This window comes from Hyla sarda, chromosome 5, assembly GCF_029499605.1.
Source record: "Hyla sarda isolate aHylSar1 chromosome 5, aHylSar1.hap1, whole genome shotgun sequence".
In the NCBI taxonomy this organism is placed as follows: Eukaryota; Metazoa; Chordata; class Amphibia; order Anura; family Hylidae; genus Hyla; species Hyla sarda.
In genome coordinates this window covers 203,827,624-203,844,852 of record NC_079193.1, presented here as the reverse complement: position 1 = coordinate 203,844,852, position 17,229 = coordinate 203,827,624, and the positions used below count along the sequence as shown (strand labels likewise).

The following is a 17,229-nucleotide window of genomic DNA, read 5'->3' as shown; positions in this document are numbered from 1 at the left end:
AAGGAAAGTCATATGGCATTGTGTGCCAACTCCAGAAATTATGTGGAGTAAAAGGACAGTAAATTCCTGTCTTCTGTAGAGGTTAGTGCATCGGCGCTTTGCGCCGTTCCTTATGAGTACGGAGATAAAGTTTATGCATATATTTAGTGTGATGGGTGTGCGCTGCTCACCCGATGCACTAGTCCTTATGCATGCGGAAGAAAAGTTATGTTGTACATACAGTTATTAGGTGTGCGCTGCTCACGCTGTTCACCCGATGGACCTCCCAGGTAGCTCTCCCACTTACCAGTCGTAAGCTCAAGTGGTCTCCTCCTCGTTGACCAGCTGGCGCGGGTAAGATCACAGCGGGCCTAGGGAGGAAGAGGTCAGGTGGAGGAAGTTTGTAGCTGGAAGTAGATGATGACATTTACAGATGAAGAACGTTCTCTGACTTATATGGAAATTCAAGTCGGAGAGCTATCATCATCTGTAAACGTAACCATCTACTTCCAGCGACAGACCTCCCCCACCTGACCTCTCCCTCCCTAGGCCCGCCTTGACCTTACCCCCCTCCAGTCGGACAGCGAGGAGGAGACCGGTTTGAGCTTACGACAGGTAAGTGTGAGAGCTATGTGGGATCTCCATCGGGTGAGCAGCGCGAGCAGTGCATGCCTATTACACTAACTGTATGCATAGCATAACTTTTATTCCACACTTGTAAAGATCAGCGCATCGGGTGAACAGCAAAAGCAGCGCACACCTAATAACTGTATGTACAGCATGACTTTTCTACCATATGCATAAGGACAAGCGCATCGGGTGAGCAGCGCGAGCAGTGCACACCATCACACTAAATATATGCATAAACTTCCTCTCTGTACTCATAAGGAACGGCGCATAGCGCCGATGCAATAACCTCTACAGAAGGCAGGAATTTACTGTCCTTTTACTCCACAGCATTTCTGGATTTAGCATACAATGCCATATGACTTTCCTTATTTACAGGTTTGGTGATCCTGAATGTTGGCACAACAAAAAAGGTTTATATACTACATATTTTTACATACTTTACCTGTATATTTAAATATGCTAACCACCAGTAGCCATATATAATGGCAAAACAAATGCGGTACACATGGTATACTAACAAACTCCACAATATATACTCATTGCGGCAAACACGTAGAGCTCCACAGTATACGGGCTCATAGCCAGCAGTGTACATATTTTGCACTGTATCTTTTAGAACTTTTATTATACAGAGCTTTATGGGTGATCTGCATGGGCCCTGCAGACATCACACATAAAGCACTGATGTATGTGTATTTTTTATGAAATAATAAATATAAATAATTTTAAACTCATTTCTTTAGCACTCATTGCCTTAACCTTTCTCACTAACACATATGCACACATTTACAGGATTTAGCTTGAGGACGGTAATACCCTTCTTTTTCTCCTACAATTCATGAGGTTGTATTAGGTACACAACCTTATACCTGTACTCATTAAAAACCTGCTTTCAACATCTGTTGAGCCACCCCCTTTCCCCTTTTAGATTTATCAAACTCAAGGAACGATAATTTTTCCATTTTTGCACTTTCGCTTTTTCCTCCTTACCTTTTAAAAATCATAACCCTTTAAATTTTGCAACTAAAAATCTATCCATTACTTTGTAATGACATCAGTCATTTTACCCAAAAATCTACATCGAAACAAAAAAAAAATCATTGTGCGACAAAATTGAAGAAAAAAAAAACATTTTGTAAATTTTGGGGGCTTCCGTTTCAACTCAGTAAATTTTTGGGTAAAAAACTGACACCTTCTCTCTATTCTGTAGGTCTATATGATTAAAATGATACCCTACTTATATAGGCTTGACTTTGTCTTACTTCTGGAAAAAATCATAATTACATGCACAAAAATGAATATGTGTTACAACTAGTGCTCCAGCCAGACACGCTGGCCTTGAGCTCTCTCCTGCCCCGTCCTCCTCTGGCGGCGGTTCTGTGGTTCGCATCGCGCTATGCGCCCGCATGCGAACGCGGGGCTGTTGCGCACCTCCTGCTTCCTCCGCTGTCCCAGGTCGCCGCCGTGTGTATCCGGCTCTCTGCGATTTAAAGGGCAAGTACGCCCTTAATTGGTTACTGTTGCTTGCTGACATTATAAGTGTCAGCCCTTCCTGTTTCCCCTTGCCGGATCTTTGTGCTCATTGCTCCGGTGCCATCTGCCCTTGACCTTCTGCTTTTCCTGACTACAAGTTTGCTTCATCCTTCCAGTGCCATGTGTCACATCGGCAGCCTGTGTGGAGGAGTCGTGCCAGGGGTAGCGACTTGGGTGCTGCCTGCCACAGCAAGTCCATCCCGCTTTGCGGTGGGCTCTGGTGAATTCCAGCGGTACCTTAGACTCCGCTCCCTGGTATTGCCCACGCCATCATCCACACAGGTTCAGCGGATTCACTTCTTCAGTGCCGCTTACAGTAAGATCCAGCCATGGATCCCGCCAAGGTGCCTCTGCTGAATGTCGCTGATCTTTCTGCTATTGTGGCACAACAGTCTATGCAGATAGAGCAACAAGCACAACAAATGAACCAGTTATCCACAGTGATGCAGCAGCTCCTCACTAGTGTTGGGCGCGAATATTCAAATTTCGAATTTATATCGGAAATATTGCAAATTCGCGAATATTGCTAATATATTCACTATATTTTCGAAATTACGAATATTAATTTTTTCCCAGCATATGCGCATATTCGCATATGCGCATATTCGTATATGCGGATATTCCTTCTTTTAACTTGTGGGCCAATTAGAATGATACAAATACACTTGTCAGAGGTTATCAACAACATCACTAGCAACCAATAGTAAAGTTGCCCACCCCCTCACTGTTTTCTTCCTCGAATACGCAAATCTGTGAATATAAGGAATATGTGAAAATCGCAAATATAGGAATAATATTCATCTATATATTTGCAAAATATTGCAAATTTGTGGCCAATGTCGCTCATCACTACTCCTCATCGCACAACAGTTGCAACAGCCACAACCAGTGGCTCATCCAGTGTCTGTAGCTTCCGTGGTTTCCGCAGGCTCCAAGATATGACTGTATCTGCCGACAAAATATGAAGGCGACCGTAAATTGTGTAGAGGGTTTGTGACCCAGTGTTTAGTGCATTGGGAACTTATGGCTGACCAGTTCCCGACGGAGCGTGTTAAAGGGGCATTTGTGATCAGTCTTCTTTCTGGAAAAGCCCTGGCCTGGGCTACTCCTCTCTGGGACAGAAATTATCCAGTGTTCACCAATCTGCAGGCCTTCCTTTCGGAATTCCTCTGTGTCTTTGAAAAACCTGCACGGGCCTCCTCAGTCGAGACTGCACTACTGAACCTACATAAAGGGGACTCTTCTGTCCCAATTGAACTCAATTCCGCACCCTAGCCTCCGAATTGGCCTGGAATGACAAGGCCCTGTGAGCCACCTTTAAAAAGGGACTTTCAAGGATGTTCTTGCTGCACGGGATCCTCCGTTCCTGTTCTGTATTGCCTTGCTGTGTTCTGAACTCCTTGCTTCGTTTCTGACTACGCTCCTGTGCCACCTGCCCTGACCTTCTGCATTTCCTGACTATGAGTTTGCTTCATCTTTCCAGTGCCACGTGTCAGCTTGGCAGCCTGTGTGGACGAGTTGTGCCAGGGGTAGCAAACTGGGACTCCCACGCCATCATCCACACAGGTTCAGCGCATCCGCTTCTTCAGGGCCGCTTACAGTACATTTAAAATTGTCATTTTCTGACCCCTATAACTTTTTTTTTTCTGCGTACGGGCTAATTTTTTGCGCCGTGATCTGAAGTTTTTAGCGGTACCATTTTTGGATTTGACTTTTTGATTGCTTTTAATTCTTTTTTTTTTCATTGTATAAAAAGTGACCAAAAATATGTTCTTTTTTGCGTGTACTCCATTGAACGTGCGGTTGAATTAATTATATATTTTTATAGTTTGGACATTTACGCACGTGGCGATACCACATATGTTTATTTTTATTATGGTTACATATTTTTTTATATGGAATTTGGGAAAAGGGGAAATGACTTAAACTTTTTTTTTTTTATTTAACTTTTTTTCTTCTTACACTTTTAGTCCCCTTAGGAGAAGAGGTAAGCCCTCTGGCTACCTCAGCAGTGGATCGCCCCCCCCCCCACAATCGCGCTGCAGGGGGGCGATCCACCCCACTGGGCCACCAGGGATGGTTTAAATATCCCTTTAGACGCCGCTGTCAACTTAGACAGTGGCAATCTAAAGGGTTAATAGCCGCCCCCACGGCAATCGCCGCATGTCGGCTATTAACACCGGCCCCCAGCTAAAGGAATCAGCTGGGGGCCGGCCGATATAATGCAGGCTTAATAAAAGCTAATTGTGGGGGATGAACTCAGACACCTACAGATCATAAAAATGCAGGTTAATTGTCCCCTGAATGTATAGTGCAGCAGTGCACAGACTAGGTCACCACTCTAGTCACTGTCTATGGGACTTTTAAACACAGACAAGTTTAGCTCTCAGTAATGAATGGAAGTCTCACAAAGACAGCATGAATTGGTGGTTAAGTATGATTGGCGTTGCTCCATTCCCTTGGGGAGGGGGACAACTGACCAGTAAGGGTCCTATCTGTTGTACCCCACCATCAGTTAGTTATTTCCTTTCCTATGGAAAGGGAATAACTTTATATCTTGGGTTAACCCTTATCCTATCAATTCTGCCCAAACAGGGAACCTAGAATTAGAAAAACAAAGCTCCTTTCTAAAAGAAATAGCACCGCTCTTGTCGTCAGTTTTTTGTGTCGTATTGTTATAGTTGTAATACCGAACTGAGAACAGGTGATTTTGGAAGAAAGCAGCTATGCATTTCTAATTCTGGATAACTCCTTTAACTCCCACTCTGGGTGCCTTTGCACATACAGGTTTAGATTATAAAGAGCCTCTTATAGACAGGTTTTATTGATGACACATTCACTTTTAAAATGCTGTACAGGGAAATAAAAAAACACAATTAGCTTCCAGGAACAGCAATACCCCTGTCCGCAGGCTGTCTATGGTACAAACCTATTCATTTCAATAAAGCTGAGCTGCAATAGCAGACACAAACCCATATACAGATGAGCTTCTTTAGATATTTATGGTATTATGAAAACATGCTTTTTTCCAATCAAAAAGTATTTTGTGCCACGTTTGGAGTGAAAAGATCCAAACACCGAAGTGGTACCCTTTAAAAGAAAACCTGAGTAATAGATGCCACTGTATATATTTTACTAGTAATTATATGTCCTATTTTTGTAAGCTGTGAAATAAAACTCAAAACACTATTGAAATGTAATGTGTTTCCTAATTGACAGTAATTATTTAGGGTCACCCGACACAAACTATATTTAAACTGGGGATTTTTCTGGAATCGGCTTTGGAGAATATGTTATCGTATTTTATATATTAAGTGTGAAATAGCAGAACGATTCTGTTTTTTTCAGTAATACCCATTACTTATGTTTCGATCCCACAGTGCAGTTCAACATATGCAGCAGGAATCCTGCCAAAATGGCAGAAAAGGGAATGATTATCTGTAAACACTGTTATAATAGTTTAGAGAGAAGTTCTTGATTTGCAGGCCATGTATCTAATGTGGCAGCTTTTCTTTTCTCCCACAATCCCCTCATTTAGTTACTGATGGCAGATGCTGACTTTATAATAAGGTTGTAAATTACTGGGCGAGACTAAACTCTACTGTATAGCATGCTTATAGAAATAATTCTAGAAGAAAGAAACAATACCTTGCCAACATATTGGTATTCTGATCCTGTGTATTCCTCAAGAAGAAAAAACTGATTCCACATCCAGCTTCTTTTAGAGCGACTCCTTTCCAATTCATTTCCTTGGTTGGGTTCTGGGCCCTCTACTGTTGGTTCAGCACTAGGAGAAGTCCTTTCTGGAAGAGGAGTTGTGCAGACTTTTTGGGGATGACTAACCCAAAAAGCAAGAAATAACAAGCATCCCAAAGTCCTCATATTGCGGTAAGAAAGATGTGAGCTGTACCCATACACAATAGAGGTTTCTTTTTAATTCCCAAACCAGGTTATTTCTTCTATTGTATTCAGCATCAATCTTCTTGCTGTCCCATTTCTAGGTCTCCGACTCTCAGTGGATATCTGTAAGAAAATCCAACAGAAATTATAATTTGACATTGCTGGACCTAGAGCTGTACAGTTAAACAAACAATATAACCAAGTAAAATGTGCCTTGCTGCTTGTGTTCCCTACATGATGATTCCAATGATAAAATGAGGCTATGTATTTTAAAAATTCATGGAAAACATCAGTTCACTTTAGAAATATGTCTATTTTATACTGATTTACAGCACTTCTATATGCTTCTGCTTATGAGGGAGCAAGATAAAAATGTCTATCAACCTAAGCTACATTGAGATATGTACCACAACAGAAAGAAAATTGTGTTCTGTATAGAGATACAAAAGGTTAAAAAGTATGCCCGAGTGTACAATGCATTATGCAGGGAAGGTGGAACTTGGGAAATATTATAAAAATACTGCAGAACGTATTGTACTATATCTGATAATTCCCTTATACGACCTGTGCTGACATTCATTGTAATGCAAGACACTACAGTTTATCCTACTGTGAAAACAAGAATTTGTTAAACAAGTTGACTATAACATTGTACTAAAATACATCAATTTAATTAAACTGAGAGAAGAGATAAATAGCTCAACCTTCACGACTGGATTTCAAATTAGTCTGATATGTAACAGTGCTAGGGAACAGCACTGAAAAGACTAGCGTATAGCTGTTTAGAGTTGTTTCAAAGATGGTAATTGTCACGATGCCGGCTGGCAGGTGGTGGATCCTCTGTGCCAGAGAGGGATTGGCGTGGACCGTGCTAGAGGATCGGTTCTAAGTCACTACTGGTTTTCACCAGAGCCCGCCGCAAAGCGGGATGGTCTTGCTGCGGCGGTAGTGACCAGGTCGTATCCCCTAGCAACGGCTCAACCTCTCTGGCTGCTGAAGATAGGCGCGGTACAAGGGAGTAGACAGAAGCAAGGTCGGACGTAGCAGAAGGTCGGGGCAGGCAGCAAGGATCGTAGTCAGGGGCAACGGCAGAAGGTCTGGAATCACAGGCAAGGAACACACAAGGAACGCTTTCACTGGCACTAGGGCAACAAGATCCGGCGAGGGAGTGAAGGGGAAGTGAGGTGATATAGGGAAGTGCACAGGTGTAAACACTAATTGGAACCACTGCACCAATCAGCGGTGCAGTGGCCCTTTAAATCGCAAAGACCCGGCGCGCGCGCGCCCTAGGGAGCGGGGCCGCGCGCGCCGGGACAGAACTGACGGGGAGCGAGTCAGGTACGGGAGCCGGGGTGCGCATCGCGAGCGGGCGCTACCCGCATCGCGAATCGCATCCCGGCCGGAGGTGGTAACGCAGCGCCCCGGGTCCGTGGAACCGACCGGGGCGCTGCAGTGAGGGAAGTGTAGCGAGCGCTCCGGGGAGGAGCGGGGACCCGGAGCGCTCGGCGTAACAGTACCCCCCCCCTTGGGTCTCCCCCTCTTCTTGGTGCCTGAGAACCTGAGGATCAGACTTTTGTCCAGGATATTGTCCTCAGGTTCCCAGGACCTCTCTTCTGGACCACAACCCTCCCAATCCACTAAAAAAAAAGTTCTTCCCCTGACCTTTTTGGAGGCCAAGATCTCTTTGACAGAGAAGATGTCCGAGGAGCCGGAAACAGGAGTGGGAGGAACAGATTTAGGAGAAAAACGGTTGAGGATGAGAGGTTTAAGAAGAGAGACGTGAAAGGCATTAGGGATACGAAGAGAAGGAGGAAGAAGAAGTTTGTAAGAGACAGGATTAATTTGACACAAAACTTTAAAAGGACCAAGATAGCGTGGTCCCAACTTATAGCTCGGGACACGGAAACGGACATATTTAGCGGAGAGCCATACCTTGTCTCCAGGGGAAAAAATGGGAGGAGCTCTTCTTTTCTTATCTGCGAATCTCTTCATGCGAGAAGAAGCCTGTAAGAGAGAATTTTGGGTCTCTTTCCATATGGTGGAAAGATCACGAGAAATTTCATCCACAGCGGGCAGACCAGAGGGCAAGGGGGTAGCGGTTCTTAACCGTGATTTTATTAAGACCTCGGTAGTCAATGCAAGGACGTAGAGAGCCATCTTTTTTGGACACAAAGAAAAATCCGGCTCCGGCAGGAGAGGAGGATTTACGGATAAAGCCCTTTTTTAAATTTTCTTGGACGTATTCAGACATGGCAAGAGTCTCTGGGACGGACAGAGGATAGATTCTGCCCCGGGGTGGAGTAGTGCCCGGGAGGAGGTCAATGGGACAATCATAAGGCCTGTGAGGAGGTAGAGTCTCAGCTTGTTTTTTGCAAAAAACGTCCGCAAAGTCCATATAGGCCTTAGGGAGACCGGTTACATGAGGAAGCACAGGGACACGGCAAGGTTTACTGGGAACCGGTTTTAAGCAGTCCTTGGAACAAGAGGGCCCCCAACTCTTGATCTCCCCAGTGGACCAATCCAGGATTGGGGAATGGAGTTGAAGCCAGGGAAGTCCAAGAAGGATTTCAGAAGTGCAATTGGGGAGGACCAACAGTTCAATCCTCTCGTGATGAGATCCGATGCACATTAGAAGGGGCTCCGTGCGGAAACGTATAGTACAGTCCAATCTTTCATTGTTTACACAATTGATGTAGAGGGGTCTGGCGAGACTGGTCACCGGGATGTTGAACCTGTTGACGAGAGAGGCCAGGATAAAATTTCCTGCAGATCCAGAGTCCAAGAAGGCCACAGCAGAGAAGGAGAAGGCAGAGGCAGACAACCGCACAGGTACAGTAAGACGTGGAGAAGCAGAGTAGACATCAAGGACTGTCTCACCTTTGTGCGGAGTCAGCGGACGTCTTTCCAGGCGGGGAGGACGGATAGGACAATCCTTCAGGAAGTGTTCGGTACTAGCACAGTACAGGCAGAGATTCTCCATGCGGCGTCGTGTCCTCTCTTGGGGTGTCAGGCGAGACCGGTCGACCTGCATAGCCTCCACGGCGGGAGGCACAGGAACAGGTTGCAGGGGACCAGAGGAGAGAGGAGCCGGGGAGAAGAAACGCCTCGTGCGAACAGAGTCCATATCCTGGCGGAGCTCCTGACGCCGTTCGGAAAAACGCATGTCAATGCGAGTGGCAAGATGGATGAGTTCATGTAGGTTAGCAGGGATTTCTCGTGCGGCCAGAACATCTTTAATGTTGCTGGATAGGCCTTTTTTAAAGGTCGCGCAGAGTGCCTCATTATTCCAGGATAATTCTGAAGCAAGGGTACGGAACTGTACGGCATACTCGCCAACGGAAGAATTACCCTGGACCAGGTTCAACAGGGCAGTCTCAGCAGAAGAGGCTCGGGCAGGTTCCTCAAAGACACTTCGAATTTCCGAGAAGAAGGAGTGTACAGAGGCAGTGACGGGGTCATTGCGGTCCCAGAGCGGTGTGGCCCAAGCCAGGGCTTTTCCAGACAGCAGGCTGACTACGAAAGCCACCTTAGACCTTTCAGTGGGGAACTGGTCCGACATCATCTCCAAGTGTAATGAACATTGGGAAAGAAAGCCACGGCAAAACTTAGAGTCCCCATCAAATTTATCCGGCAAGGATAGTCGTATTCCAGAAGCGGCCACTCGCTGCGGAGGAGGTACAGGAGCTGGCGGAGGAGATGATTGCTGGAGCTGTGGTAGTAACTGTTGTAGCATAACAGTCAGTTGAGACAGCTGTTGGCCTTGTTGCGCAATCTGTTGTGACTGCTGGGCGACCACCGTGGTGAGGTCAGCGACAACTGGCAGAGGAACTTCAGCGGGATCCATGGCCGGATCTACTGTCACGATGCCGGCTGGCAGGTGGTGGATCCTCTGTGCCAGAGAGGGATTGGCGTGGACCGTGCTAGAGGATCGGTTCTAAGTCACTACTGGTTTTCACCAGAGCCCGCCGCAAAGCGGGATGGTCTTGCTGCGGCGGTAGTGACCAGGTCGTATCCCCTAGCAACGGCTCAACCTCTCTGGCTGCTGAAGATAGGCGCGGTACAAGGGAGTAGACAGAAGCAAGGTCGGACGTAGCAGAAGGTCGGGGCAGGCAGCAAGGATCGTAGTCAGGGGCAACGGCAGAAGGTCTGGAATCACAGGCAAGGAACACACAAGGAACGCTTTCACTGGCACTAGGGCAACAAGATCCGGCGAGGGAGTGAAGGGGAAGTGAGGTGATATAGGGAAGTGCACAGGTGTAAACACTAATTGGAACCACTGCACCAATCAGCGGTGCAGTGGCCCTTTAAATCGCAAAGACCCGGCGCGCGCGCGCCCTAGGGAGCGGGGCCGCGCGCGCCGGGACAGAACTGACGGGGAGCGAGTCAGGTACGGGAGCCGGGGTGCGCATCGCGAGCGGGCGCTACCCGCATCGCGAATCGCATCCCGGCCGGAGGTGGTAACGCAGCGCCCCGGGTCCGTGGAACCGACCGGGGCGCTGCAGTGAGGGAAGTGTAGCGAGCGCTCCGGGGAGGAGCGGGGACCCGGAGCGCTCGGCGTAACAGTAATCAATATTAGATGTGTATTGGCTAAACCCCACAATTTTGGGATTACTGACCAATGCTCATTTTTCAGCTGATTACATCTTTCATAAAAGAATAAAAATCAATGTTTCCCTTGCGTCAGCGGTACTCAACTGGCGGCCGCCAGTCATCCCGACCTCCAGCCGGTTCAGAGAACCGGCCGGAGGAGGCATCCTCTCTCCCGACATTCATATGTATCGTTGTCTTTAAGACACCAATACAAATGAATAGCTGAGAGCCGCCGGAGCAAGGGAACGCTCTGCTTCCTGCACGGCCGCGCTTCTCCTGTGATTCAGGCGGTGCGATTAGCGCAGTCTGCATCATCTGCTCTGGCCAGGCCTGACTAGAAGAGGCCAGAGCAGCGGACCAGCACGGGTCCTGGCACAGAGAAGCAGTGTTGGGACAGGTAAGTAAGTATGCGGGGCCGGGCCATGCTGCAGGGGCCATGGGGTGGGGGGTGGGGAAGATGAATGCTGCAGGGGTGGGGGTGGGAAAGATGAATGTTGCAGGGGTCTTGGGTGGAGGGGAGATGAATGCTGCAGGGGTCTTGGGGTGGGGGGAGATGAATGCTGCAGGGGTCTTAGGGAAGAGATGAATGCTGCAGGGGTCTTGGAGGGAGATGAATGATGCAGGGCTCTTAGGGGGGAGATGAATGTTGCATGGCTCTTAGGGGCGGGAATATGAATGCTGCAGGGGTCTTGGGGGGGAAGATGAATGCTGCAGGGGTCTTGGGGGGGAGATGAATGCTGCAGGGGTCTTGGGGTGGGGGGGATGAATGCTGCAGGAGTCTTGGGGGAGATGAATGCTGCAGGGGTCTTGGGGTGGGGGCGGGGAGATGAATGCTGCAGGGGTCTTGGGGTGGGGGGAAGATGAATGATGCAGGGGTCTTGAGGTGGGGGGATGAATGCTGCAGGGGTCTTGAGGTGGGGGGGATGAATGCTGCAGGGGTCTTGGGGTGGGGGGAAGATGAATGATGCAGGGGTCTTGGGGGGCAGCGAAGTTTGCAGGAGGACTAAGGGGGCCCATCCAATATTGAGCATGGTCTTCCAGTGGAAATCTGCTTGCAGCAGTCCACAGTGGAATTCCCCCAGCAGAATGGACATACACCCAAAGAACGAACATTTAGCAGGTGGAATTCCACCAGACTGCATTGTCATCTATAGAGATGGTGCACATCCGTGCAGTCCTACCGCCAATGGCTTCGGTGACGTCTGCAGTAAGCGGACATTCTGCCAAATAAATGTCCACAGTGGGAAGAAGCCCTTAGGGATCTGCAGAAGGAGGGGAAAAATGGGTCTGGGGGGGAATACAGGGGTGGGATTCTGACAAACAGAGGAAACAGTGTCTGGCAGTATTATTATTAGGGGTCATGATGTCATGCAGGGTTATAATGATTATTGTTGTCATACAGAGGATGAGGATCTACTAACAAAGTAACCAATGATGTCCGGGTGTCAGACTCTGCAGAGAAGATGGGGCTGAAAGAAGACAAGGACTGGATGAAGAAAAAAAGTAAAGACAACAGAGAAGACGTCTTCTGTGAGTCATTATACAATTGTGTATTCTCCTGGCGGCACTTCATCAGAGCTGGAGACACTTGTAATTTCTGCAGGGATGATGGGTGACAATATACCCCAATCTGTGGCTGTCATACTGTTATAAAACTACAACTCCCATAATTCCTGAATCTTTGCAGGCATGATGGGAGTTGTAGCTTTGCAACAGCTGGAGCGCCACATAAACCGAGGTGATTTTAGAGTATGCAGCCCCCACCGTAAAAAAAAAATGGGCGACATAGTCTAATATCCCTGGGCCTATTTTTATTCTCAGTCTGGAAGTAAGTGTATTACAGGTATCTCCCAACCTTTAACGCTACAGTTGTTTTACAACTACAACTCCCATCATACTCTTCTGTCTGCATGATGGGAGTTGTAGTTTTGCAACAGCTGGAGAGTTCACATGGGGGTAGGCATAGTTTATATGGAGGGAGGCATCATGGCACAATTCATATGGCGAAGGAATGCATTGTAGCACAGGTCATATAGGGGGCAGGCTTAAATGGCAGTATTATACTCAGAAAAAAGGTGTATGGCAGTAGTATATTCAGGGGCACAGTGTGTGACAGTATTATACCAGGGGCACAGGGTGTGGCAGTTGGAGAACGATTATGACTTAATAAACAATGTTTTAAACAGGCAGCACCTACTTCTGGCATGGCACTGTGGCCGCTAGGTGTGAATCAGGTCTTAGCATTTAGCTCGGACCTTCACCGAATGGCAGACCTGGATAAGCGGACCCCTACTAAAAGTAGTTGAGTACTCCTGCCTTACGTCCTAACCAGTAGCACAAGTGGGGTGTTCTGCCCCTGTGAAGCTGGAAGGACAGTGGAATTTTAAATTCTGCCCAAGTAATTAACCCCTTAAGGACGCAGGACGTAAATGTACGTCCTGGTGCGGTGGTACTTAACGCGGCTGCTGATCGCAGCCAGGCACCCGCCGGCAACGGCCGACGCCCGCGATCTCGCGGGTGTCCGCCATTAACCCCTCAGGTGCCGGGATCAATACAGATCCCGGCATCTGCGGCAGTGCGCGATTTGAATGAATGATCGGATCGCCCGCATCGCTGCTGCGGGGATCCGATCATTCATAACGCCGCACGGAGGTCCCCTCTCCTTCCTCCGTGCAGCTCCCGGCGTCTCCTGCTCTGGTCTGTGATCGAGCAGACCAGAGCAGGAGATGACCGATAATACTGATCTGTTCTATGTCCTATACATAGAACAGATGAGTATTAGCAATCATGGTATTGCTATGAATAGTCCCCTATGGGGACTATTCAAGTGTAAAAAAAAAAGTTAAAAAATGTAAAAGTAAAAGTAAAAAAAAAGAGAAAAATCCCCTCCCCCAATAAAAAAGTAAAACGTCCGTTTTTTCCTATTTTACCCCCAAAAAGCGCAAAAAAAATTTTTTTATAGACATATTTGGTATCGCCGCGTGCGTAAATGTCCGAACTATTAAAATAAAATGTTAATGATCCCGTACGGTTAACGGCGTGAACGAAAAAAAAAAAAGTCCAAAATTCCTACTTTTTTAATACATTTTATAAAAAAAAAAATTATAAAAAATGTATTAAAAGTTTTTTATATGCAAATGTGGTATCAAAAAAAAGTACAGATCATGGTGCAAAAAATGAGCCCCCATACCGCCACTTATACGGAAAAGTAAAAAAGTTATAGGTCATCAAAATAAAGGGATTATAAACGTACTAATTTGGTTAAAAAGTTTGTGATTTTTTTTAAGCGCAACAATAATATAAAAGTATGTAATAATGGGTATCATTTTAATCGTATTGACCCTCAGAATAAAGAACACACGTCATTTTTACCATAAATTGTACGGCGTGAAAACGAAACCTTCCAAAATTAGCAAAATTGTGTTTTTCGTTTTAATTTCCCCACAAAAATAGTGTTTTTTGGTTGCGCCATACATTTTATGATATAATGAGTTATTTCATTACAAAGGACAACTGGTCGCGCAAAAAACAAGCCCTCATACTAGTCTGTGGATGAAAATATAAAAGAGTTATAATTTTTAGAAGGCGAGGAGGAAAAAATGAAAACGTAAAAATTAAATTGTCTGAGTCCTTAAGACCAAAATGGGCTGAGTCCTTAAGGGGTTAAACATTTAATTAGTCCCCCATATAAGGCCTCCTGCCAAAGGCCACATTGCTTTTTTTTCTGTCCTGTGCGGACAGCAGGACGGTTCAGGCTCTGTATTTTTATCCAGAGCCTGCATGGATTATTTTTCCCCTTTTTAGTTTTTTTTTAAATTTATGTTACTCCTTTGAAGCTTTGCTGCTCTGGCCAGGGTTCCTGTGTTGGGTGGCATTTGTAAATGCTGCCGCGGACCAGGGACTCTGAGGGCTGCCTCAAGTTTCAAATAGCTGCCGGCTCTCTTGGGCGGCAATGAGGTGCAGCTTGTTGTTTTTATCCTGTGTTTCGGGCGATTCCGCCCTTACCTGTGTTCCTGCGCCCAGGCAGCAGCGCCTGTCTACGGCGTTCAGTTCCCTCGCTCTGTGTGGGGGCGCGGACCGGAAGTACGTCATTTGACGACTTCTGGTCCAGCATTTTTTTCTCTCTAGAACCGATTGCAATGGTTTTTGCAAATATTTGCTTAGATGTAGCTGCATCTGCTCCTTCCAACAGGTAGGAAGGGGCACAGGCTAAATTTGTTATATTTTGATAAATATACTAAACTTTAATACACCAGCAGCTAGGTTACTTTCGGGGGGGGGGGGGTGTTGGGGTTGCAGCCTATTTGAATTTGGCGCCCTTTTAGGTTGAATTTTAATTCATTTGAATTTGGCACGGTTTTAATTTTCTTCTAGCCTATTGCTTTTAATTCCAGAGCAATGTCTCCTCTATCGAGTGACCCATATTCTGGAAGTCTCAAGTCCGCCTCTAAGAGGCTCAATCTTACCTGTGCCGACTGTGGTACTCCGCTGCCTGACGCTTATGAGTTTAATAGGTGTCCTGGATGTCGCCCACCTGCTAATCCGGCTGAACCCAGGGTCCATGACATGTTCATTTGGATGAAAGAGTTTATGGGGAACTCTATCAACGAAATTAAGAGCAATCGGTAGAAGAAGTAGTCTCTCAGCCTCTTTTTCCAGTAGAAAAGACGCAGAGACTACTTAGATGCATCCGATCAGGGGATCAGGATGTTGATCAGGGGGAAGCCTCAACATCCACCTCTAGAGGACCTTGGGTTTTTAAAGTTGATGATACACTTAGGAAACTTATGAAGGCTGAGTGGAAGCATCCGGACAAGCCTGCTGTTATCACCTGGAGGTTCAAGATGATTTACCCGCTGTCTGAAGCTGAGTCGGATTCCTGGGTTCCACCGCCAAAGGTGGATATGGCGGTCAACAAGTTGTCCAAGAAGGTTTTTGTTCCTGCTGACGATGGCAAAAATCTCCAGGACCCCCTTGATAGAAAGGTTAACTCCCTGTTAAAGCGCAACTATTCTGCGGCCTCAGCGTCTGCCTCGGTAGCCGTCGCATCAAGTGAGGTTGCAAACTTGAAATTGAAAATAACGTTGCTAGGGAGGATATCCTGGACAGCTTAAAGACCTTGCTTCTTGGGGTGGACTTCTTGTGTGAGTCAGCCCAACAACACTTTAAGCTTGCAGCCAAGTCCATGGGTCTTTCATCTGCAAGCAGGCGCGCCTTATTGTTACGCCCCTGGGTGGGGAAAACATGTCTACGTTTAACCTGTGTGGGATGCCCTTTAAGCCTAGTTGGCTTTTTGGGTCTGCATTAGACCGTATCATGGAGGGGTTTGCCGACAAGAAGGGTAAATGTCTTCCTGTACAAACCATACGTGGCAAAGGTAGAGCCAGAGGAGGGAAGTAACAGGGCCCTTCCAGATCCCAAAGACATCAGTCTAATAAGAAGCATGGTGGAGGACACACCCGTGGCAAAGACCGTAAGGCCGAGCTATGACTCTCATCTAAGGTCCAACAACGTTTCCCCTCTCCCTTCTCTTCTAGAATGTCAGGAAGAGAAGTTATCTACCAATCCCCCTACGGTCGGTGGTCGTTTAAGTTTATTCCTGTCAACCTGGATGCAAGAAATCATGGACCCTTGGGTTCTGGATGTTATTCAGTCGGGGTACAAGATAGATTTCCTCTCCCCTCCTTCAAGGAAATTTGTTCTAACAAAACAACTTCCTCATCCAAAGCAGGCTATTTTAGAGGAATCTGTCCTCCAGTATATAGGAAAGTACGCTCTGGAGGAAATTCCCCCTGATCAAGGAGGATCAGGAGTGTATTCCCCAATCTTTCTAGTGCCAAAACTATCAGGTGACTGGCGTATAATCATAGATCTTTGCTTTCTAAGCCGCTTCATAAAGAAACGACGGTTCAGAATGGAAACCATTCGCTCAGTCATCAGCATCCTGGACCCTCAAGATCTTATGGTTACCATCGACTGGAAGGAGGCTTACCTTCATGTCCCTATATTTCCTGCTCACAGGAAGTTCTTGAGGGTTGCTGTCACCATAAAAGGTATGGTAAGGCATATCCAGTTTGCCATTCTGCCCTTCGGCATTACTTCCGCTCCCCACACCTTTACAAAGATGGTGGCTCCGGTGGTCTCTGCCCTCAGACTAAAGGGTCTAGAGATCATTCCGTACCTAGACGACTGGCTTCTAAAAGCCGCTACTCTAGACGTTCTACAGCCTCATCTTCATCTGGCTCTAGATTTTCTCCAGCGTTTGGGCTGGATTATAAATTGGGAAAAGTCCGAAATCATCCCTTCCACCTCCAGGAAATTCCTGGGCTTCGTTCTCAAGTCCTCTCAGATGACATTGTCCCTCACTACGGAAAGACGAGAACGGGTTATAAGATCCGCCAAGTTTCTGATGATTCCTCGCAGGGTATCCATCAGAACTCTGATGAAGATGTTGGGACATATGTCAGCATCTGCTGAGGCAGTTCCGTGGGCCCTGTGTCATCTCCGACTGCTTCAAGATCAAGTCCTGGCTGTCTGGAGTGCACCCTGTCAACTGAGGTCCGTGAATCTCTCAGATGATGGAAGATGGGAAGTCCC

At 46.8% G+C, this 17,229-nt stretch overlaps 1 protein-coding gene across 6 annotated transcripts in view; it reads right to left on the bottom strand.

The window, feature by feature from the left end:
- The window catches only part of LOC130273722 (cadherin-6-like), a 445,459-nt gene that overhangs the window by 232,750 nt on the left and 195,480 nt on the right, over positions 1-17,229 (bottom strand). For 5 of the 6 annotated variants that reach the window (XM_056520967.1, XM_056520970.1, XM_056520971.1 and 2 more), the window contains one exon: positions 5,791-6,165. In XM_056520967.1, coding sequence (XP_056376942.1) covers positions 5,791-6,024 — 234 coding nt within the window. In that variant the 5' untranslated portion in view covers positions 6,025-6,165. Of the gene's footprint in view, positions 1-5,790; positions 6,166-17,229 lie in introns of those variants that run through there. The other variant, XM_056520972.1, reaches the window with a different exon arrangement.